We start from the raw sequence: 25,537 nt of genomic DNA, 5'->3' as shown, positions 1-25,537 counted from the left end.
AGCCTTGCCCTTTTTGCCTAAGTGGGCTGCCTTGAGAAATACGTGGAAATCGGTCTAGGTATGGTTTAAGTTTTACGTATGTAATATATAATGTTCTGTGAATACTTAGGCTAATTGACTATAAAATATGGATGAATATATGAGCATGTAAATTGATTAGTACTTAATGATAAAGGTTAAGTTTTGGCTTAATTGTTGATGATGGAATTGGACTGTTAAGTGATGACTTATTGGTGCTTGTAAAGTGGGAAAAAGAATGGATAGGAGTTTGTGGTGGTATATTGATGTATGTTGTGACTAAGATCATGAAATTTAGGTATGAGATTATTAATATATTGATGTATAACTGATTGAAGCAGGTTGTGGATGACTTTGGTAAAATAAATGGCATGCAGCTATGTTAAATATATGTAATGGAAGTATGACTTGTGTTTGGTTTAATGAAAATTGAGGTTTGAAGCTTTTTGAGTAAAACTGATTTTGGGCTGAACTTCGATGAAGCATAACTTGGCTTCAGGACTCCCAAATGATTTCAAATTTATTTTATATGAAAATTGGGTCCGTGAAGTTTACGCCATTCAAAGAACAGAAGAAAAAGGATTTAAAACGAAAAAGTTATGCGCGTCGAAAGTTTAGGGTCCAAAAATGAAATTCTGCAACTTTTTCACAAGCAAGCAAATCAAACAATATGCACATGATGTATGCCTGTCCTACGGCTGTTGATATCAACTGTCGATTACGTAGCCATCCCGACATGTTCTCAAGCTCAAAAATACACCATGGGGAGAATCCCCAAGCTGACATGGGGAAGAGAACGCCCCCAAGCTCAATAATATCCATGGAAAGAGTCCCAAGCTAACATGGAGAGAAGAGACAACACCCCAAGCTGACATGGAAAAAACAATGTCCCAAGCTGATATGAGAAAAATATTACCCCAAGTTCAATAATAACCACGGAAAAAATTCTGACTGACATGGGGAGACAACGCCCCAAGCTCAAGTTATTCAATCGTTTCTTACGATTTATCATCTTCAATTTCACAGTGATTCATATCTTATCTCATCATTCTTAATTATTTAACATCTTTAAGTGTCTCACACATCATTATCAATGTCACTTTACTCTCTTAATTACCTCATATACCATTCTCATCATCTTTATCGATCAAATACCATCTCCTCTGATCACTTATTACCTTTTTAAAAGAATCTTTCTTTACCTTCAAGTTACCACAATTTCCTAACTTCATTCTATGACTAGGCTTACTAACAATATTTAGACTAAAAAAATGAAAATAGAAATCTAGAGGTTCGAGTTTGAGCTTTAAAACACAAAATCTATTTTTGCTGAAAACAGGGCCACGCGTACGCGTCAGTACGCGTTTAGGCCAAGACGCGTACGCATCCCCTGATTACGCGTACGCATGTAAACCAGGCAGTAGAGTTTGTCCGTGAAGGGGGTATATGCGTACGCAAAAATTTCATGTCACGCGTACACGTGGAAATGCATTTTTCCAAAAATTTCACTAAGTTACAAAAGCTGCAGAATTTTAGTTTTTAACCTCAAACTTCCGACACGCATAAGTTTTTTGTTTTAAATCATTTTTCATCCATTCTTTGAACGGTGTAAGTTTCACGGACCCAATTTTTACATAAAATAAGTTTGAAATCTTTTGGGGGTCCGGAAGCCAAGTTTTGGCTCGCCGAAGTTCGGCCAAAAACCAAATTTTCTCAAAAAGTTTCCAACCTCAATTTTCACTAAACCAAACACAAATCATACTTTCATCACATACATCCAACATAGCCACACACTATTTATTCTACCAAAATCATCCATAACCTGCTTCAATCAATTATACATCCATATATACATAATCTCATACCTAAATTTTATAATTTTAATTACAACAATCACAACACACCACCACAATTCATAATCATTTCTTCTCCCAAATCACAAGCATCATTAGTTCATCACTTAGTAGTCCAACTTCAATATCAACCATTAAATCAAAACTCAACATTTACCATAAAGCACTAATCAATTTACATGCTCATACATTCATTTCTATCTTATAGTCAACTAGCCTAAGTCTTCACAGAACATTATATATTATATACATGAAACCTAAACCATACCTTGGCCATTTTCCACATATTTTCCAAGACAACTCACCAAGACCTTTTGCCCCAAACACAGCCCAAGGTTCAAGAACTCACCAAAGCACAAGTACTCAACCTCCACCAAGATTCCAATGTTCACAATTTCAATCTCCAATTACATATACACAACCGTACCCACGGATCAAATGGACCAAACCCAAAAAGTTCTGCAAGCTAGATTGAACCTATAAAATTATTCCGGTAGAATCATAGAGCTCGACGCGGTGGTCGCCTGGCCGCAAACGGTGCGGCGATCGGAACTCGGAGTGGAGAGATATGGAGGTTTGAAATGGAGGTTAGGGTTTTGAAAGCTCTATTTCCCCTTCCCTAATGTTTGCTGCGTGAATGATGAGAAGGGAGGAAGGGGAAGCTGAGTTCACTTAGGGGCATTGGGCTTGTTGAGTTAAGAAATTAACTAAATTAATTAATGATGACAAACATTATTTTTGAGCAAAATAAATAATTAGTGTTGATTAATTATATCTACTTATTAACTAATTGTTTATTGTTGCAGGCCAAATGTTAATAGCCCAAATGGAATAAAAAGCATTCAGCAAAGAATATTGGGCTGAAAGCAAAACATAGAGCCCAAGCAAAATCAAAGGAAGAAACCAAAGAAATTAAATCGGGCCATACATACTAATACCCAATCCAAGCCCGAACCGGTTTCAGAATTGAAATTTCCTCTCTCCTGCTTAACCAAAAGCAACGTTCTTCTTTCCTCTAATCAAGTCACATCAAGATTTCAGAAAAAAGCAAGAAAGAGAAAGAGAAGAAAAGCTTCTTCCATAAGCCATTAACCAAAGAAGCAAGAGAGAGAGAGTTGAAGCTTGAAGCACAGAAGCTAAAACAGAAATCCCAAGCTAAATCAAGCTTAAGAAAGGTAATCCATCTCATCTTACATGCATCAAATCTTCATCCCTTCTTCCCAACTCTCTGCACTACCCGAAAATGGCTTTGAAGGAAAAGTTGGTCTCTGCCCTATTCTGCTTCACATCTACGGTCACAAGTGATACTTGGGGACCAAGTAGTTTATCAATGGCTAAGATCAAGTTGACCACAAGAAGAGTTCTATTGTTACTGTTTTGTGGCTTTCGGTCAAGTTGGAAGAGTCAGAAGCAAAGGTTCTATTTTGATGCTTCAGAAGAAAAAGTAAGCTGGTGGGTTGGTGAAGCTCAAGGCTCAAGGTGTTGACCTTGGAAGATGAACTCAGCCACATGCAAGGAGATATAAGGAGTTTGCTGTTCATTCAGAAACCAAGGAGAGAAAACCAGTGAGTAGAGGTTTTGTTCTGAGAGATAGCTCTTTGAAGAAGTTCATCTAACTGGACAGTGCTTCCTAATCAAAGGTGCATTCCGCCAGTATGAAGAACTAAATCAGAGGCTTGCTAATCTGGTTTTTCGCATAGCACAGAGGCTGTTGATGAAGTCAATCTCCTTCATGTTTTACTGATTGTAATGTACTTCTCTAAGCTTATCTTTCTGTAATTTCTTGAGAGAAAAGGCATTGTGAGAAAGCTTGAGAAAAAGCCATGAGTGGAAAAAGGCTGAGAGATACACTTGAGAGAAAAGCCTAGAGTTATTTTCTGATTTCTTTAGGTTGATTAAGTGTCTTGTATCTAGTATCTGAATGGTATCCCTTTCTTAGTTGGGTTAGCACTAAGAGGTATAGTTAGGTATTAGCATAGCCAATGTCAAGTTAGGTTAGAACTTGAGTGTGAAAGGATTGGGTCAATCCTGTGTTATTGGTGTATGTAATACTGTTTACTATAGTGAAATTCTTCCACAGTTGTGGAGGAGACTGGATGTAGGTTGCATAGCACAAGGCAACCGAACCAGGATACATGCTGGTGTTAGCTTTTCTCTTCTCTGCTGTGTTCTGTTTTCTGATATTCATGAGACAAAAATAAATTGTCTCATAAATTTCCGCTGCTAAGTTAAAACAGAATCAGAATTGCAAACCTGTTTTAAAAGGGTAACAACAGTAATTAAAAGGAAGGCATAGATTCAACCCCCCCTTCTCTAAGCCTACCACAACCTTCAGGGCTGAATTGGGCCTTGGGCCCATTTCAACCGGTTTCGGTCCGTTCGGCTAAATCTTTGGCCGAATTTTTTGAAATTAGTGTCAAAATTCTCGTTTTAATTGGCTCTATCCTATTTTACTATTAAGTTTTTATTTCTAATTTTCTTTATTAAAATTTAATTTATTGACTAATTATATGCTAATTTAGCAGGGTTTACACTATTAATTAATTGAAAATGCCTAATTGATTATATTATGTTAATTGTTATATTTGCTACTTGCACTACTTGTCTCCTACTTGTGCTTGCAATTGTCTGTTTGTCTGTCTTTGCAAACTCACCGGTGATGGAGGAACGGAAGAAATGTGAAAAGACTTAGTGTTAAGGTTAAGTTTAAACTAGGCTTAGATATCCTTAGAAGACCACCTTTTATGGTTTCTGTTTAGTAATTTAAGCTTTGTAATCTGAGTGTCGGCGTTCTAGGATTGCCTCTGGAATTTCCAGGACCTTATATCTTATATGCGTGATACTTTTACCATGCTGAGAACCTTCGGTTCTCATTCCATACTGTGTTGTTATTTTTCAGATGTAGGTCGAGCGGCGCCTCGCTAGGCGTTTGGAGCTCCTACAGCGAAGTGGTTTCATTTTATGATTTTTTTTGTTATTTTGATATATGTAAACATAGATCTCCTCTTATATACTTATTTATTTTGCTCCTCTTAGAGAATTATGGAGAACCAGGGTTTTATATGTGTATTTTGGATTTCGGGATATATATATATATATGTATGTAAATATTCTTCGGTCAGCCTTGACTTCGTAGGCTGAGTCAGGAGCTTGATATTTTGTACTCTTGAACCTCTACTCTTGTCTTTGGTATACATATGCTAACGAACTTTAGTTTTCTTCTCACGCAAGTAATCTGTACTTCTGAGCGTTGCGCTTTTTATTTTGCGATTTTTGCTTTACCGTTTTTCAAGGCTCCTAGTATACTATCTCCTTTTTATTATTATTGTTATATATATTTCATTTTAAAGGTCGTAATACCACACAACTACTATTTTACTGCTTAAACATAAAATTCTGTGTGGTAGGGTGTTACAAAATATATGTGCAAAGCTAATTTCACTACTTGATTTCAAAAAGATTGATCTAAATCTTCAAATCAAATAAAAAAGTATTGATCTTGAATGAAGAGAACACAGAGAAGGAAGAGAACGTAGAAAACGCAGAAAAAATTCAAAAAAGAAAACAAAATCCGGTTGAAAAAAGCAGTTATATATTCGCGTGTTAAGTTAAAAGTTTGTTAGGAATAGTAACACGTGGAGCTAAATTAGGTTAAAGCTATTTGATCGAACTTTATTAGTTAAATGACATTAATTGATTTAATTATATATTTTTACTCAACATTTTCCACAATAAGTATCATGTGAAATATAAATTAATCAGCACAAGTAATTTACTTTAAAGACTCTTGTTAGAAACACTTGCTAAGATTGTTTGCATAGAATATTTTAAGCTTCTTTTTTGTTTTTTGTTTTTTGTTTTTATTTTATTTTATTATTTTTTTTTAACGGATATCCTTGTATAGATTGAGTGGGAAAAAGTTGAAAAAAAAAATTTGTGTGCATGAAGTATTTGTATTAGCACATAGTCGGTTTATGTTTTAGGCTTTTAGATCCTGCAGGTGAAAATTTAGATTTTATGGTATAACTTCTGGAAAAGGCCATCTTCAATTGCATAATTCCGCAAATGAACTGTGACTAATACATTGTTGTTATTTGTAACTTTATAGAAAAAAATTATCAGAAAGTTGATTAATTGGATGAATTATTTCTGCTATTTATAAGAGCGTATATGTCTACGTCATTTGGATGGGTTTCCTCAAACTTTTGACAAGAATCTTGATTGAAAATATAGAACGTTTTTTCCCCGGTGTAGTGTAGTTGTCTCTACCTTTGTTGTCTTAACCTTTAAAATAAGGATAAAGGCAATTTTATTTCAATCATTCGAAGTTTAAAAAAAAAAGTGAATATTAATATTGTTTTAACATTCTTTTCATGCTATTCTATGCATGATTGAAGCATTTTAAAAAATTACTTAAAATTATCTTTCGTTAACTCCTTGAAAATTTACTAACGAAAGTGATAAAAATAAAGATACTAATAAATCATTTTTAAAATATTTAACATACACAAACAATATAAAGAAAAATGTTAGAATATTGATATTTGTCCAATTAGAGATAAAATAAGAACGGCAAAGATGTGCTTGGAACAAAATACGTTTAGAATAATTTGATTTAATTTAAAATAAATTGTTGTATTTAGGATCAATTATGTATAATAAGAGTTTATTTTTTTATAAATTAATATAGCAATTTTTTTTTGTTTACCCAAACGGTATCCAACCCGACAAGTTAAAGACTAATCCGTTGCGGATCTAAGCTCCGTTTAAGGGTTTGCTGCTGGTCAATAAGTTGCTGCATGCACAAGGCGGGATTTGAACTCTCAACACTTGCTCAAAGGGACGAGTGAGCTGACCACTCGACCAATCCAAGTTAATTAATTAATATAGCAATTTGATTTTATATTTTTATTCTTTTTTTTTTTTTACATCACAATCTTCTATCTCAGCCAATGACTATAACCAAAACGCGGCCAAATTTCTATCACCTCTTCTAGTCTGGAAACATATCTTTTTCATATTAATACCTAAAGAATAAAAAGTGTTTTTTTTTTATATTTTTAACACATCATATTATTTCAGTTCTAATCAAATTTTCTAAAAAAAAAAATTTCAAAACTGTGTTAAATTAAATTCATATAATTTACAAATCAACTCAATATATATTTTTTAAGTATTCTAAATAAAAAGTTTGATTTGAATTAAATCAATTTTTTTTTTTTTTGGTTTCCCACGGTATCCCCCAACCCGACAGGTCAAGGACTAATCCGTCGTGGTACTGAGCTCCATTTAAGGGTTTGCCGCTGGCCAATGGGCTGCTGCATGCAGCAGGCGGGATTCGAACCCCCGACACTTGCTTAAGCGGACTAGTGAGCTAACCACTAGTCCAACCCAACTTGGTTGAATTAAATCAATTTTAATTTCATTTCATTGTAATCCAAAAATACGAAAATGGGTCCAGTTAAGCCCTACAGAACCTATGTTATTTCCCCATACTATTTGCCAACGTTACCATATATATTTAAGAGAAAATGACAAGTAGGTCCCTGACCTTTTGTCGTGCGGACATTTTTGTCTTTGACCATTGAAAAATATTTTTAAGTCCCTGACCTTCACAAAATTTGGATGGATCAGTCCCTCCGTCCAAATGCCTCCGTCAGGGACTGATCCGTCCAAATGTCTCTGTCAGGGATTGATCCGTCCAAATTTTGTAAAGGTCAGGAACTTAAAAGTATTTTTCAATGATCAAAGACGAAAATATCCGCGGAACAAAAGGTTATGAACCTATTTGTCCTTTTCTCTATATTTAATTTGTGATTGTGAAAACTTAAACCGTGGTTTGAACGAAATATTACTTATTTAAGCTCAAACTATGATGTGAAGGAGTTTCTAATTTATTGGTAATAGAGAATAATGCATGAAAGTAGTATTGATTGAAAAGGGTAAATTGGGGTAAACAATGTTAAGCATATGGAAGAAGGAATAGCAATAAACGGTGAGAGGACAAAAAATGGTGGCATTATTAGGAATTTGGCCTGTGGTTGAAAGCAGAAGGCAAAGGAAAAGCCATGTGTGTTGTCGTTTAGCAATTAGGGAAACGAAAGATGCCAGAAAAGCATATGTGGCAGTACAAGACATTTTATTACAACTAAGACACCTTTTATTTGTTTGTGTCTGGTTGTGGCCTTTCGGAAAAGACAACCCCTCATCACTCGCTATTCCCCAATCCCACCCTTCTGCCCCCTTTCGCCAACTTCTTCATCTTCCGGTCTTCCCTCACCCACCACCACCACCACCAACAGCAACAGCAACATATATCATAATAATAATAATTTGATCGCTTTTACTTTTATATTCATCGAATTCAAAGTACATATAATACAATACTTGAAGCATTTTCTTGTCCTCGATTTACAAATAAGAAACCAGATCTAGCAATACTGAAATACAAAACTTGCGTCACATCTAGTTAAGAGAGAAAGAAAGAAATAAAAATATTCTCAAGACATAACAATAAGGGAAGAACGTGGGAGAGAAGAGAATAAAGAAGATTCATCTGCTTCGGTTGTTGAAATTAGACATCTTCTCGTAGAAGCGAATGGATAAGAGGGAGAGGGAGAGGTGTACGGCGTCTTTACCCAAACGAGGAGGCAAGGGCTTCGGCCGAGGAGCCACCGGCGCCTGAGAGATGGGACCCCAAACGGAGGAGGAAGTGGGAGATGACGATGACGATGACGATGACGATGAAGAAGAGTATGGCTTAGAGAGAGGCCTTAGGTAAAGGGAGTGGAGACGACGGAAACCGCCGAGGGCAAGGACGACGGATCGGAGCTGTTCCTCGCCGCAGCCGGTGTTTGCCCACTGTTTGGTGCAGATCAGCTCCCAAAGCCTCTCATCCTGTGCAGTTTTGTGCCACTGCTTGTTAACGCAGCTCGCCATAGCCAGCGTCCTCGCGTCCGCGTGCTTCAGCACCTCGAACAGCACGTTGTCATCGAAATACCGCATCCCCCGGAGGACACAATTCTCTTCGGCGTCGGCGTCGGCATCGCCGTCCACCTTAACCTTCTTCATCTTGAGGAGGTCGCCGTCTCCGTCGCCGGGGATCGGACGCTTCATGGCTTGTAGAAATTAGGAATCTTGGCGAAAACAGTTGAACAAGGGGGTGTGTTGGTGTACCCTATTATATATATAGAAAAGTTAGCATCAGAGAGAGAGAGAAGGAGAGAGATTAAATGAAGGAATTTGGGTTTGGGTTTAGGGTTAAGGAGGAATAGGGGGAGGTGAAGTAAAGGTGAAAGGGGGGGTTAGGGGGGTGCACCTGTTTTTGATGGTTTTCGAAGACGACAAGCAGAGAAATGAATGCTCTTCAATTCTTTTTTCTCTGATTGACGATTTTGTCCTCATCCTCCTGTTCTTGTCTTCCTATTCATATACTCTTTTTTCTTTTTTGGAGGGTTACCGGGAAATGGGGGATGCTCATGGTGGGGTGGGTAAGGTACTAAGGTAATGGGGTAATGCCATTTTGGATTTTTCTTTAGTATTATTTTTCCACCACCATCACCAGGTACTTCCCTACTACTTGCATCATCAATACTCAAATTCGCTTCCCTTTCTAACAATTTTAAGGGTAAATAACGCTTTGGTTTTTCAAATTTTTGTCTAAAATTAAAATTATTTTTTATATATTTTTATTTTTAAAATTATTCATAATGTTACTATTAGGGCTTGTTTGGGTGAGCTTTTAAAAAAAGATCTTTTTTTGAGTTATCTTTTTTTAAAAGATCTTATAGAGAAGTAAAAGTAATTTTATGTTTGGATATCTCATGTAAAAAGGTCTTTTTATTTATCAATTATGTTTGGGTATAACAGTATAAAAGTACTTTTTTGTTCATTTATTACATGAAAAACATCTTTTTTTTAAGGAAAAAAGATCTTTTAAAAAAAGATGTAAATTACAGCTTCTCAAAAAAGATCTTTTTTTGATTTTACTAGTGCTTTTACTTTTACTACTAGAAATTTGTCAAACACGTTAAAAAATAAAAAAAGATCTTTTTTCATTGAAAAAAGATCTTTTTTTAACAAAATAATGGCGCCCAAACATGCACTATGTTTGGGTATAACAGTATAAAAGTACTTTTTTGTTCATTTATTACATGAAAAACATCTTTTTTTTAAGGAAAAAAGATCTTTTAAAAAAAGATGTAAATTACAGCTTCTCAAAAAAGATCTTTTTTTGATTTTACTAGTGCTTTTACTTTTACTACTAGAAATTTGTCAAACACGTTAAAAAATAAAAAAAGATCTTTTTTCATTGAAAAAAGATCTTTTTTTAACAAAATAATGGCGCCCAAACATGCACTTAATTTTAAAAGAAAAAGTATATAGAACCAACATATTATCAGCCAAAAACTAAACAAAACCACATTAATTTATATTAATAATTAATTTTAAATTTTTTAAATTCAAAATTAAAAAAATTTAAAATTAATTAAGTAAACCTAATTAAAACTTATAAAAGCTTTCCTCTTCTCTCTCACATTAACCTACATACCTCCAACAATCACACACACAAACCTCTCTCTCTCTCACCAATGCTGCTGGAAGCGCTGGCGACTTCCATGCTCTCCGCGACGCTCTCAACAAGCGCATTCAAGACAACTGCTTCAACACGAAGTCCACCTTCGATTTCGTCACCGCGCTCCACGTCATCGAATATATGGCACGTACCGACGCTGGAAACTGTCGCCTCAGTGCGACCACCTTCTACCCCGTCCTAAACATCCTAACGCGCCAGAAAGCCATAGACCACGCGCGGTGCATGGTGGATTTCATATCCACGCTTGGCGTTAATGGCTTCGAGAAGATCGTTTTTAGAGAAGTTCGTGGCTTCTCCGCGGAGGTCATCATTCATTCACATCGATCCAATTCATTCTCACATGCATTGTGTGTGTTTTTCTTAATATAATACAATATAGAACTTGATGATAATGCAGGTATATTTGTATGGAGGTCAGGTTACATCTTGAAAGAATGAACTTGAGGAAGAATTGCTATTTGTCAGTTTTAATTATAAAAAAATATTTATTTAATATGAAAAAAAATCCTAATACATAACAAAAGAAACATCCAATTATATTTTAGCAAAAATAATTAAATAACTATAAAATTTAAAAAAAATAAAATTCTTAAAAAAATAGAGACATTCACATTTGCAATACAAAAAAAATTCGAAAAATATTTAAAAAAACATCCATTTAGTATGAAAAAGAAACATTCTGATACTTAGCAGAAAAAACATCCATATATATTAACTCGTAGAGATTTTGAATTCACCCAAAGGTATTTAGCTGGTTTTTGACTAATACCCTTTTGGTTCCCTAGTATTGCTCATTTTAAAATAATCTTATTTTACTCTCAACTTTTGGATGAGTTGTTTAAGATAAAAAAGTTATAAAAAAAAAAAAAAAAAAAAACAAAGAAGCAGAGCCATTCGGAGGCCTCGCACCCTTGATGTTGTTTGTTTTTCTTGCTCAAAGTTATCTTTTTAAACTAAGTTAGGTTCGTCTAGTGAGAGTTTAATTTCGTGCCCTTAAATAGAGTTCAATATTGCAATAAATTAGTCATTGACTTATCGGGTTGAGGGATATTATAAAAAATTTATATTTTTAAACTTCTTGTAATTTAAAGTAGTATTTTAGGGGAGAGTTTTTATTTTATTTTATTAAGAATAATTTAATCCAAAAATTAGAATTTAGTAGAAAATGATTATTTTAAAATAAAGAAAAGTATAGAGAGACAATAAGAAAAACAAACAATGTGAATAACGGAATAAAAAAAAATAGAATAAATTTTTTATTAATTAATTAATAATTTTAAATTTTAAAATTTAAAAAATAAGGATTTCAAATTAAACCAAATCACTTACCCCCATTACACCAATTAATTAATAATAATGATTTGAAATTTAAACTCCCTCTTCTATTCGCAAACTCCGATCTACAGAGTAACCTAGCTGTTGCTTCACTTTCTCTCTCTCCGGTCAGACGCCGCCCAGTCTTCAGCCGACGCTGCCCAACCTCACCGCAAACGTTTGAACGTGCGATCGCACCACACAAGCTCCGGACAGCCTCCTTCGCGCTGCCTAACCGCCACTGGCCATGCAGCCTCCCCCGTAGCCCGCCCGGACGCCAGCCGTTGCCGCCCATCCTTCCGTGGACGCCGCCCACATCTCCGTGAACATGCAATCAACCTCTCCGCAATGTGCGTTTGCACCGCACAAGTCCCGGACAGCCTCCTTCGCGCTGCCCACCCACCGCCGGCTGTGCAGCTTTTCCCGCAGCCCACTGCCGCCCATCCTTCAGTGGACACCACCCACATCTTCAAGAACGTGCGATCAACCTCGCTGTCCACCCGCCGCCGGCCGTGCAGCCTCCCCCGTAGCCCAATGTGTTCTCCGTCCTAGCGTCACCATCCGCGACAGATCCGATCAACATACAAGGATAGACGCGGCTGCATTTTCATACGTGCATCACCCGTCACATGCACGTAAATGGAGTCCAATTTGGTTGAACCGCTTTGTAACGTCCCATCTACATGCACGTAAATGTGTTGGATGTTCAATTCACTAAGTATATAGATGGTTATTTTATTTTATTCAGTTTAAGTATATACAACTAACAAATGGTTGATGGTCATTTCACTAGGTAGCCAGATGATTATTTTAATAACTACGAGGATGGTTGTTTGATGACGATCCCGTGACGATGATTGGGGAGGGGGCTACAGGGGTGGACGATGATAGCCGGTGAGGGATCTTCTAACGCTGAAGAGGTGGGATAATTGATGAGGGTGGGAGTGGCAGGCAGTTTGGGAGAGAAGAGGGTGTTTGGGTCGGTGAATTTCTTTGGTAAATTAGGATTGGGATGGTTAATTTTTTTGAAATAACTCCTTGAATTTTTTTGCTTAGATAATTTGGAGAGTTTTCTTACTTTTTTTTCCTTTTGTATTGGGCTAAATTCAGAATCTATTGTTCACATTATTTAAATTTTTTCTTGTCTTTCTAGCAGAATTGTTAAAATAATTGTAATATTATAGACGATTTAAGAAAAAAACATTAAAAATAATTTTAATTTTAAGCGAAATCCTTAAAGAAGAAAATATTACTTTACTCAAATTATAATTATAAAAGGAAAGGGTGCTTTTATGATGTTAAATCATAAATTATTCATTACATGAAGAAATAGAATTTAAATCCTCTAAATTTTGAATTTTCACTTTAAAGAGTAAAGTGTAATATCTTACCATTTATTTTATAGGCGAGACCAAAAAAAATATAAGAAAAAAACTATTTAAAGGTGAGAAATTATACTTTACCCTCTAAAATAAAATAAAAAATTTAGAGGATCCAAATCCGAAAAAATGAATTGTTACTGTTTAGTAAATGGTATTAGTGGTTACTTATTACTATTTTAACTTATTAAAAAAGATACAAAATTTAAATTACGTGTTAGAAACCGGTATACCTGAAATAGTTTATATAAATATAGAAAAATTATATATGTTTTAAAAAGTTATAATTTAATAAATTTGGAGTCCAATAAATTTATTTAAGTAACTTATCCTAAAATTATATATAATTTATTAAAAAAAATTGAAGTTTAGAAATTCATTACCTTTTTTTAATTGTATGAGACTCTGTACCAGCTAAAATATGTGTATAATATAATAGATATGAATTTAGTTTTGTTTTTTTTTTTTTAAGATAACTAAATTTTATAAGTGAATTTATTTACGTATTGTTATATTAATAAAAAAATATTATTTACATAATTATATAAAAAATTGATGTGATTGAATGTATAATAAAAAATTTTTATAAAAATTATTTTCATATAATCTTTAGGAATTCATTACACTATTGTAGTTGATTTTTATCAGCATATATATATATTGTAATTAAATGTTACTCCTAATTTGAAATATAGGCTCTTAATATATATATATATATATATATATATATATATATATATATAATATTATAGCAATATTTTATCAAATTAAGAGTGATTCTTTTGAAACATGTTTTCCTAGTTTGAGGTTGTTTATTTTTTAGTGGAAAAAAATCATGGTCATTCAGATGAAACTCAATAGTTACATTAACACTTTACTCATTTTGGTGCCCTTATTTTCACAGCACCATATTTTTTGACGCACTAAACAAAATTTAATGGCAAAATTGTGGGGTTAGGACGAGTCCACGTTGGTAGTAATGTGCCTACAATGGTTTGCTACAAAAGTTGGAAGCAATATTTGGAGAATCGCTTTGGAAAACGACCTCTTTGGCATTTCCTTATCCGCATTACCCCATTAACTTCTGCTGAATCTTTATACGATTCCCTCATCTATTTGTCTAATATTCCCTGCTTTATTAAAAATGCGTAAAGTAAAATTGGGGTTTTGAAACCTGCCATAGTGCAACTTGTTCCCTGGATCTTCTCAAATCGTTAATACACAGTCTGTACAGTTCAGTCATCAGTGATTAACGGAGTCAGCATCAAACAACAATTTTTCTTTTTGTTTTGACAAACTAATCAAAAGGTATTAATATTAGCAATGATAGATGAACAATATCCGGATACTCTCTAACTTGAGTGGGTTTCAATTCTAGGCCTATGAAAATACGAGGCCCATTTTGTAAGCACGTAAGTTGATGTTAATCATGATTTTGTGCCAACAATGACAGTTGACAGTCCAAAAGAAAAAAAAAAATAGTTAATTATTCGGTTCGTTTTTATTATTTTACTAAATTTATAATTAATTGTTTTATTTAAATCTCTATACTACTTTTGATTTTGTAATTAAGTTATTTTTATATTAAAAATTTTAAAATTAACGAAATATTCTTTTCAAAAATATATAGTCAAAGATCTAATTATATTTTTAATTGTGTGTATCTTTAATTTGTAAAAAATATTTTATTAATTCTAACTGTGTTAGTAAAGATCTAATTACAAATTAAAAATAGTGTAAAAATCTATCTAAAAGAATAAAAATATAAAAATCTAATTATAAATTTTATAAAAATATAAAGATGAATGGAGTAATTAAACCCGTTTAAAAATGGGTAGGAAATAGTTAGCAACCAAAATCTGTTGAGTGGCTCTTCGGGAGTCGAACCCGGGTCTATTGCTTGGAAGGCAATTATCCTAACCGTTGGACTACAAACGCTTGCTTGACAGTAATTCCACAAAGATCATTTATTATTTTGTAACAATGGGTGCTGGAAATTATAATTCATATCAATTTCACCGAGTTGCAACTATATTCCTTCAAATTATCAAATTTGAAAGTGTGTAGCCGTGTAGGTATTACTCTTCAAAATTTAATAACATAAAATTCCATTGAATGTATATGTTCCCAGTTTTATACATAGTTACATACAGATGGGTGGGTGCTGTGTGATGAAGAATGATAAATATGAAATGAGAAAGTATAGGGGAAGTTTGACCAACAACCATAAACAATAGCTACATATATAAGATAAGATGAAATGTGATCTTCTATGTAATAATTTGATGACCCCTTCCTGCTCGACTAGGACCAGAGTATGCTTGATGAGCCACCATGAAGCCATTGAAGGGCAAGGAAGAATGTGGTATAAGCCTCGATCCTTCCACGTGCCATGATGAAATGCATAACAATACCATCAAGACTAACACAATAATTTGCCATGTGAACAAGACCACACTACTACTACTAGGATAGTACCTTTTCATCTTTCTAGCTAGATAGTTCCTTCATACATTCATAATCATACATATATATAGACATGTTTCTCTATTTGCTTTCTTATACCTTACAGGTGAACAAACAGAATTAGATAATATTAAATTTTTCGAAACAAAAATGTAGAGATTCATGGCCCGTGCTTTTGGCCCCACAAAATCTCATCTCACAACAAATGGGAGAAGATAAAGGAGTGATCGAGTTGTGTGTGAATCGTTAATTCGAGACACTTAATAAAGAAATTAAACTACTAATTGAACTACCAATAATCTACCATGTTGACATGCATATTGACATTTTAATAGTACCAATTTTGAAAGATCCACTTAAGTTAGGTACGGCTCCTGGGATTTTCTAAGTTTCCCAATTAAATGGAAACACAACACATATTCTTCCCAACCGCCTCTTAGATAGTGATCATCAAATAATAATTGGTGTATGTATATGTGCAATAATAAAATATCAATTTGGAATATTGCATAACCTTTTTTCTAATTTAAGATTTTGGCTGTTTCCGCATTTTGTGATTTGGCAGTATATAATGTTACACGCCAGAAGACGAAGTCTAACTAATAAAGTAATTGCTGGTTGGTTATTATATACGAAGAAGAAGAAGAATGAAGCTCACGAGATCACAGGTACTGCAATTTGGAATATGTATAGCATTTTTTGTTCCTAAATATAAGAATTTGAAGAATCATATCTGTGGTGTTGACATTTCATCAACTTCTTTGTTATAAGCAACAAATTAAAAAAAATGTTATGTGCATATAAATTCATTTTTTATTTTTGATATTGAGTTCACAATAGTATTTTTTTTTAAATTATGGACTGTTAGGTGTTAATTTCAAATGTGATATTGTTTAATTTTGGATAAAAGGAAGGTATAAAAATCGGATTATTGCCAATGAGTTATAACTCAAATGGCATAGTCTTCCCATACTCAATTAAGAGGTTGCGGGTTCGAGTCTCCTATCTTTGGTAAAAAAAAAAAAAAAATCGGATTATTCAATGTCTCGGATACAAAAATCGGACTTTTCAATATCTGAAATTAGATCGTCCGATTTCTATTTCAAAAAAATTAAAAAATTTGAGATACAAAAATTGGATTCTCTCATTTATGTACTTTTTATAATTTTAAAAAATATCAAAAATTATAATATTTAAATATCACTCATCTTTTCATATATAGATAAAAAAATTAGGCCATTAAATGTTAACTCTTATATAAATTATACATTATGTATTTATATATAAAAACGTATAGTATTTAATTTATTTTTAAAGTATATTATATATTTTAATATATATTTTATATATGTGATTGATTTTGTAGTTTATTTTTAGTATAAAGGAAACATGGTTGCAAATTAAAATGCATAAACTACGGCATCCTTTTATTTTGTCAACTTCATGGCTCACAAGGGCATTAGCAATAATAGACATAACATTAAAAACGACGCACACGAGATTGTCTCACATGGAGTACTCACTGGCATCTACAATTATGATTTTGAATATACCTTCTGGTGAAGATAGGAAAGAAAATCAATAATAGATAACATTTGAGTAGGGCCGGAATTATAATTTATAATTCTTTAATTCTTAGATTTTAGATATAAAGTTTTTAAATATTTGGATTCGGACATTTTTTATTCACTGATTATTGATTAGTTTTTGTATTATTATTCCCCAAAAACCTATAAATCATTAATTGTGTAACTAATTATTCAACGAGTTAAATATAGTATGTATGCGAACGCAAGTTTATGCTAAAAGTGCAGCCAGGCACAATTTTTCATACACCAAATATGACGAGTATGTTATGAAGAGCGGAGATTCAGGCAAAGACGTTGATTCGTTTGATTTTATTTGTTGAATAAATTATCGGGTTAATACTCAAATTCGTCCCCGAAAGATTACGCGATTTTCATTTTCGTCCCCGAACGATTTTTTTAATCAAATTAGTCCCTTCAAGATAAAAAATAAGTCAAATTAGTCATCTTGTCAGTTGGGCAATGACGTGGCACGTTAAGTGCCACGTGGCACGATGATGTGGCACGCCACGTGGCAGGTCAACCCCACGGTCAGTGCCACGTGGCATGTCAGTGACACGTGGCATACCCAAGTCAACGCCACGTGTCATTTGACATGTAAAAAAGATTTTTATAGTCAAAATAGTCCTTGAAAGTCTAGAAATAAGTCATTCTCATCCCTCAAATTTTAAAAATTAGTCAAACTAGTCCTTATATAATTTTTTTTATTTTTTCTTCATAATATTAAATTTGAAATATTTTTTGATACTACTAATTTTAATAGAAATGTAATTGACAAACAAAACATTAGTAATTGTATCTTTTCTTCTTAAAAATTTTTTCCAATAAAATTATCTATCTCCTTTAATTCTTCTCAAAATCTCTCTTATTCTTTTCTATTCTAAAACATTTTTCTTACATACATTTTGCTGGAATATATATATATATATATATACTCAAAATTGAAATGTATGTATTTATTAATCTAAACAAAGTTATATGCTCGAAATCAAAATTTATGTATTGTTACGGATCCGGCCCACGGATCCCGGACCCAAGGTTAAACCCGAACCCGGTTCCTCGGGTCCGACCCATCTCCTTCTTCCGGAAGGCCCGGAAACGGCCCTCTAGAACTCCTAACTGACTTTCGAATTCAAATGTCTCCCTTATCTTAATAAGATAAGACAAGATATTCACCATCACCTATAAATAGAGGACCCAGGTCCCTCCAGGTATTCATTCATTCCACATATTTTACACCTCTCAGATCCATTCTGACTTGAGCGTCGGAGTGTCTTTGCAGGTACCTCCCCCCATCGCTCCAGTCACGCGATCCGGTCTTCGTCTCGACCCGCAGGTTCCCGATCCATCATTCAACCCGTACCAGAGACATCTTGTACATGTATGTTAAGCTAAACAAAGTTATACCACTATTTTTTTTCGATTACATATTTTTTTGTCCATTACGGTATTACTTACGTATAGGATGTAATGATAATAATACTTAGAGTCAAAATTCACAAATTTTGACTATAAGTATTACTATCATTACATCCTATACGTAAGTAATACCGTAATGGAAAAAAAAAATATGTAGTAGAAAAAAAAATAGTGGTATAACTTTGTTTAGGTTAACATACATAAATTTTGATTTCGAGCATATAACTTTGTTTAGGTTAATAAATACATACATTTCAATTTTGAGTATATATATATATATATATATATTCCAGCAAAATGTATGTAAGAAAAATGTTTTAAAATAGAAAAGAATAAGAGAGATTTTGAGAAGAATTAAAGGAGATAGATAATTTTATTGGAAAAAATTTTTAAGAAGAAAAGATACAATTACTAATGTTTTGTTTGTCAATTACATTTCTATTAAAATTAGTAGTATCAAAAAATATTTCAAATTTAATATTATGAAGAAAAAATAAAAAAAAAATTATATAAGGACTAGTTTGACTAATTTTTAAAATTTGAGGGATGAAAATGACTTATTTCTAGACTTTCAAGGACTATTTTGACTATAAAAATCTTTTTTACATGTCAAGTGACACGTGGCGTTGACTTGGGTATGCCACGTGTGACTGACATGCCACGTGGCACTGACCTGCCATATGGCGTGCCACGTGTCGCTGACCTGCCACGTGGCGTTGACCGTGGCGTTGACCTGCCACGTCATCGTGCCACGTGGCACTTAACGTGCCACGTCATTGCCCAACTGACAAGAGGACTAATTTGACTTATTTTTTATCTTTAAGGGACTAATTTGATTAAAAAAATCGTTCGGGGACGAAAATGAAGATCCCGTAATCTTTCGGGGACGAATTTGAGTATTAACCCATAAATTATCATATATTAAAATTTTTAATATGTAGCTGTTCAGAAATATTTTTACTCTTTTAAATTTAGGAGTTATATGAACAAAATTATAAAAAGTAGGTTGGAGAGACAATATTACTGACATCTTATTTCGAATTGCTAATTCTCTGAATTCGTCATTTTTAATGGTGGGGTGTTTTTGCAAGGACTACGCTCAAATTAGTATGGGTCGCAAGAAGAACTAAGTTAGAAGTTATGCTGTAGTGCACGTATTTGGAATAGTATACAGTGCACATATTGTGAGGTTGTGATGTCATGAACTCCTCTCCTTATATTCTTTAGAGGCTATAAATTACCTTTTAGGTTAAGTTGATCTAAAAAAATGAGTTGTTACTCTCATAAACTATTCCATACTTTATTATGGTCTCCTTTGGTATGATGTTCTTAGGCCTTTATATAGTCAATATTGTAGCATTCTCCTTTAATAATAGTAGAATGATGGTTACAATATAACAATTAACCTTTATCATTCTAAAGCTTCTCTGAGTGGTTAGGTGCTGATTCCTTTTGTTGTTGATGGCAATGCCGGAGATGACAGAGAGATATTTACGCTTATATTTTCTTGTGTACTTTTGTCACTGCTCTTGCTCCACTTTGTGTGTTGAGCTCTTTCTTTCAAAAAAAAAACAATTAACCTCATAAAATTAAGTTATTAGGCATTATAATAAGTTATAAGGAGTTAGTATCCTCTTTATAATATATCCTTTGAAATCCGAGAGAATACTTAATTATCAAACCGGTTTCTTAGAACTTCTTATACTCTTGAACTCGATTCTTAGTATTGGACTTATAAAAATATTACAGACCTCCAAACTTGGTATGTCTTTCTTTTGAAAAAGATTTTTCGAGTTTCAGATCTCAGTCCAAGCGTCTCATCTTTTAAGATGAAGCAGCTTTTTATTTTGTTCACTTTTCTTATAAAGTCCAAACTCTAAGCACAACTTCTATCAATAGTAGATTACTACCTCGATTTATGAGTTTGGGAGTTAGATTTTTTAATCAAAGTTTGCATATTGTGATTCTAGGATCAAGAGTCAATGTTTTCATTCCTTAAATGTCGAAATAATTTTCTTAAATCTTTTTATTCGGTTTCATAGACTTCTCATAGTGGGTATCCCCAACTCGTAGCTTGTAAGTTCGAGCTTCGAGTTTCGAGATTCAGATGAAGATATATCAAAATAAATTCAAGTTGTCAAAATTAATAATTATTCAATTTACTATGCATGAAATAGTAACTCAATCATGAAAATGTTGAGTTTAAAATAAAGAAATTATTTCTCTTAAAACAATTGCTTGATGAATTTTTTCATTTAAGTACAATCTATCTAAATGAAACGTTTTCCGATCTAAAGCAATTGTTTTAACAATTGAATGATAGGTTTTTCTAATTTAAATTAGTTGACTTGTGAATATTATTCCTTTATTTCTACCATAAATTTTTTAATTATTATTTTTAAAATAATAATATGCTCTAAAATATTTTTATAAAAATTTAAATAAAATAAATCATACCTTTATGTGTCTAAGTATAAATGTAGTTTAGTTTTAAGGAGTTTAAATAGAATTTTTAACATGAGAACGAATTTTCGTCTTCCGACTTTATAAACTTCGATCTCTAGGTCAAGTTGTATTTTTTTTTAGTAAATTTACAAAAAAAAAATTCAACTTTTTGCTTCACAATTTTTATATTGTGAAATTAAGATTTTTTAAAAAAAATATATTTTATATTAATTTAAAAAATTTAGTATCATTTGAATTAATTTTGATTAGAATTATTAATTAATATGATTATTTCATCTCTTAGATATTTAATTTTAGTCATAATTTATATTTGTATTATTAATCTATTTTTTTTAGAATATGCTTTTTAATTGTGGTCAAATAAACAACTTTAAAAAAAAAAATTATTTTTGCTATTTTTATATGGGTGGTGCTGTACTGCTGTTAATCTTCTGTTATGAAAGGATGTGTCAAGAATTTAAAATAGAGAAATGTTATTGATAGTGTTAGAAAAATATAATTGCAATTCAGCGGTGGTAACATTTTTGGTACACATACAAGTAGAAGTAATTGATCTTGATATTTAGCATGAGTTAGGCAAGGTAGAAATATGGAAATTGGTTAATTGGGGGATGCGCGTACATACGATAATTGAAAATAAAATAGTAATATATTTTGAAGTTTAAACTTTAAACAGAATGTACCTAAATAAGATATTTGGGATCTAAGATTTCATTTGCTCCGTGAACATCTTAAATCTTCAGCCCAGCATATCTTGTCCAGTTGCACTTTAGCCAGATGCTTTAATTTTTGTTCAAGTGGCTATACACATGATGACCACGAAGGTGATTACATATATTTATTTAGAAAAATATAGGTAGATAACTCAAATCAGCTAATTTTTTTAAATAATTTTAATTAATAAATATTTATTTTTATATTTTTTACATGATAAAGAATTCAATAATTACTAATTAATCTAAATTTGAAAAATTAGAATTTTTGTAATTACGTTTTTCTCCTTCTATATTCACGTACTGTGATTTCGTTTAAACAAATTTTTCAAATGCGAACCTCCACAAATTTTAGACTGTTAATCGTTGCATCGAACGTTGATAACTATTCCGCCCGCATCTCCGACCGTATATACGACCTGAAGCCACCCCCAACACCCGCAGTGACTCGCTCGAAAGAAGCCTCCAACGACATCCGTAACACGACTGACGCCGTCATCAATCCGCGACATGAGGCTCTGCATGCACAACGTGTTCATCAAGACCGCACTCACCTTCCCGTACTAAGCCCCGCTCGCAGGTTCGGCCGCATCCCAAGCCACGAACAAAAATTCCGCATCTCCGACCGCTTCGTCTATTCATTAATCACATTTTAATTACACGCACAGTAAAAGGAAAAAAAAACTCAACACGAGCAACATCAAACATTTTTAGATAATTTAGACTATTGAACCTATAAATTACTAAATTATAAACCAACACCAATTCAACAGAAAAATAATCTAAGTTTCAACTTTTCATTTTTCAAAAACTTCCGAACCACTGAGGAAGCATCAACTAAATCCAAGGTACAAGGATAAGAAAATATAAAGTCATTTAATAGCAACCTCTATTAATCAAATAAAAATCATGGAAATTAAACCAAATCAATTACATTCAGTTACTAACAACTATACATATAATTTGAACCATGAAAAAATGCGAAAAAATTAACTTTAATTAGAAGACACATCTATTACAGACACATCTACACAAGTTTAAATGGAAGACACATTCAAAAAATCACTTAGTTATGGAGATTACAACTACTTTTTTTTTATTCAGAACTCCAAAAAATCACTCTTAATTATGGGGATAACAACTATCTATTTTTTCTCCCAAACTCCAAAAAATTACTCCAAAAACCATCTTAATGCTTCAAATTTAAATTGACCACATTCAAACCCAATTTTAATCTCGGAAAAAAACAAACAAACCTATAACTCTATTTTTATCCCATAATTACGAATTCACTAAAAAAACAACTACTAACGTATACAAGAACCTTCTAGCAAAGCATAATGAACCAGTATCATAAAAAATTCAGTTCAATTTATATATTCAAACGTCTAACATTACATAAAAATAACATCCATTAATTCAAAAAGCATCTTATATGAATATCTAAACCTGCTATATGAAACAGATCAGTAACATCCTCTGATTACTAAAACCCTAAATATCTACTAACCTGTTAGAGCAGTCGCCATCGACGGACGAGGAAGAGACTGCACTGCGCGTCTTAGAGCCAGTGTTGGACTCGGCGCGAACTGGCGAAAAGATGGGAGAGGGCGGCGCGACCCAATGAGTTCCCGTAGATGAAGACCTCGCGGCAGCGAGGTTTTACTGCGTTCCTAACAGGCAACGGAAGCGTCTAGGCTTGCCATAGAGGACTCGCAGGTTATAGGTGGCGTGGTCCAATCCTGCAACACAGGTGGGTGGCGCTAATTAGAGCTGGTCAGGAAGAAGAGACAGTGTGGGATGGTGGATGGTGGTGCTTCGGTGTGTCACGCCGCCGTTTGAGGGAGGGTCAGCGACGAGGCTGAGAGTGAGACCGATGGACGGCGGTGGTGAAAAGATTAGGTCAATGGGTTAATGGTAATTCTTGATCAGGGTAAATTGGGGTAATTTGGGGTATGAGATTTTGTTATGTCGGGTTTTGGGGTCCAACCCAATAGGAGTTAGCAGGAGTTGGCTGTATCCCTTTTTGGTTACGTAGCGAGATTGGATTTTATACAAATTAAATAAATTATGGAAAAGTATATGGAACCAAGAGGTTATCAGCCAAAAAATAAACAACTTAACTAATTTATAATTATATCTAATTAATTTTATTTATTTTTAATTTATAATATTTGATATTAATTGCTTCTCACCCCAAATTAAAATTCTGAATGATACGTTGGAGAAATAGGGGCGGGGATCACGGAACTTTCAATAATTCCGATTCTTAGTATATAAAAAATTTATAAAATATATAAAAAAACATCCATTTAGTATGAAAAAGAAACATTCTGATACTTAGTAGAAGAAACATCCTAATGCCCTATCATAAGTACCATCTACGTAGAAATTTTGGATTCACTCAAAGACATTTGGCTGATTTTTGGCTAGTACTTCTTGGTTCTCTAGCATTGTTGATAAATTATTTGAAAAAAATGAAAATTTTTTAAATTGAAAAGCACATGTTATGGCAATCGTTTAATTTGTATTTTAAGATGAAAATAACTCTAATCAAGAATTTCTCCTTTTGCTCAAAACTTTGATTCAATTTGGTCATTACTTTCAATCTAGTAGTTTTTTCTTTTCTCGGTATTGATAATATGTGTTTAAATTAATTCATCAAGGATACAGTTTATTGTGCAAAACTTTTTTCATAAAGCATGCAACCAAAATGAAGCGGTAATTCTGGATTATAATTTGATTGAAGAGTTTTTTTTCATCAAAAACTCTTTAATGATCGTGGTCGGAGATAAACCTAAAATAGATGCAGGTATATCTACAAAAGATATTGAAAGTTTTTAACATTCAAGTGTATGTAATTAAAATGTATAATAATTTTTTGAATATAGAATGTTAGAAATAAAAATATAGAAACATAAGATATGAGATGAAATTTTATAAAACTTGATGAATCTGTTGAGAGCAAATAGCGAGGGAGATGTGAGTAGTTGAAGTCAGAGATACTAAAATTAGAAGTTAGTTTTCTCGTTTAGCTGAGCTAGCAAGTAGTTATGCTCATCTAGCAATTTTGTTAGAGTGACTGTTAGTTGTTAAAAAACTCTTACTCTGATCTAGTTGCAACTACAAATATAAGAGCCAAGTTTATTTTTGCAATATATAAAATCAATGAATTTATTCTCTTATTTCTCTCTATTTTTTTTTGTCGACTCTGCTTCTAGCTCTCTCATTCAATTCTAATAAAATTTTTTATACCTTCTCAAAATTAAATCTCTCTGTGTACATAGATAGAAAGTATTTTATATATACATTAGATTGACGAATAACATTAACTTTTTGGTTATTAAGTCGATAATGATGACTAATAAAATTATTGGTTACGAATTTAAAATTAAATTATCATTCATCCATGTATAACAAAAATCAAGTTATTCTCATTTTGAGTAATAGATTAAACTGGAGTTATCAAATCCTATATGAAATAGTATTAAAATTTCATATTTATAGTTATGAGTCAATCATTAATGTTAAGTATTGTCTTATAATAATTGATGACCTAGTAGCGCTTTTCACGAAAGTAACTCCAAATCCAAAACCGTGGTGCTCCAAGCTGTAAGATGCGAGCATTAGCGTTTCGTTTGTAAGCGGTTGCGTTTTGATAGGATTGGGCACTGCGCTTTGCACCGTCTTTGAACACAAAAAAGGCGACAAGAGTGACAGTTCAACG

The 25,537-nt window shown here is 33.0% G+C and overlaps 1 protein-coding gene across 1 annotated transcript; it reads right to left on the bottom strand.

The window, feature by feature from the left end:
- Positions 1-8,191: 8,191 nt before the first annotated feature.
- Positions 8,192-9,268, bottom strand: SLY1 (F-box family protein). The gene has a single exon (XM_016308456.3). It carries the CDS (start codon positions 8,985-8,987, stop codon positions 8,424-8,426), a length of 564 nt encoding a protein of 187 aa, XP_016163942.1. The 5' UTR covers positions 8,988-9,268; the 3' UTR covers positions 8,192-8,423.
- Positions 9,269-25,537: the final 16,269 nt, after the last annotated feature.

Source organism: Arachis ipaensis, chromosome B7 (genome assembly GCF_059453495.1).
Source record: "Arachis ipaensis isolate K30076 ecotype BB chromosome B7, ASM5945349v1, whole genome shotgun sequence".
Taxonomy (NCBI): domain Eukaryota; kingdom Viridiplantae; phylum Streptophyta; class Magnoliopsida; order Fabales; family Fabaceae; genus Arachis; species Arachis ipaensis.
This window is presented reverse-complemented; position numbering and strand designations above follow the sequence as displayed.

Excerpts from the sequence above, each read along its gene's own strand:
- SLY1 (XM_016308456.3), bottom strand. The coding sequence starts at position 8,987 with ATGAAGCGTCCGATCCCCGGCGACGGAGACGGCGACCTCCTCAAGATG.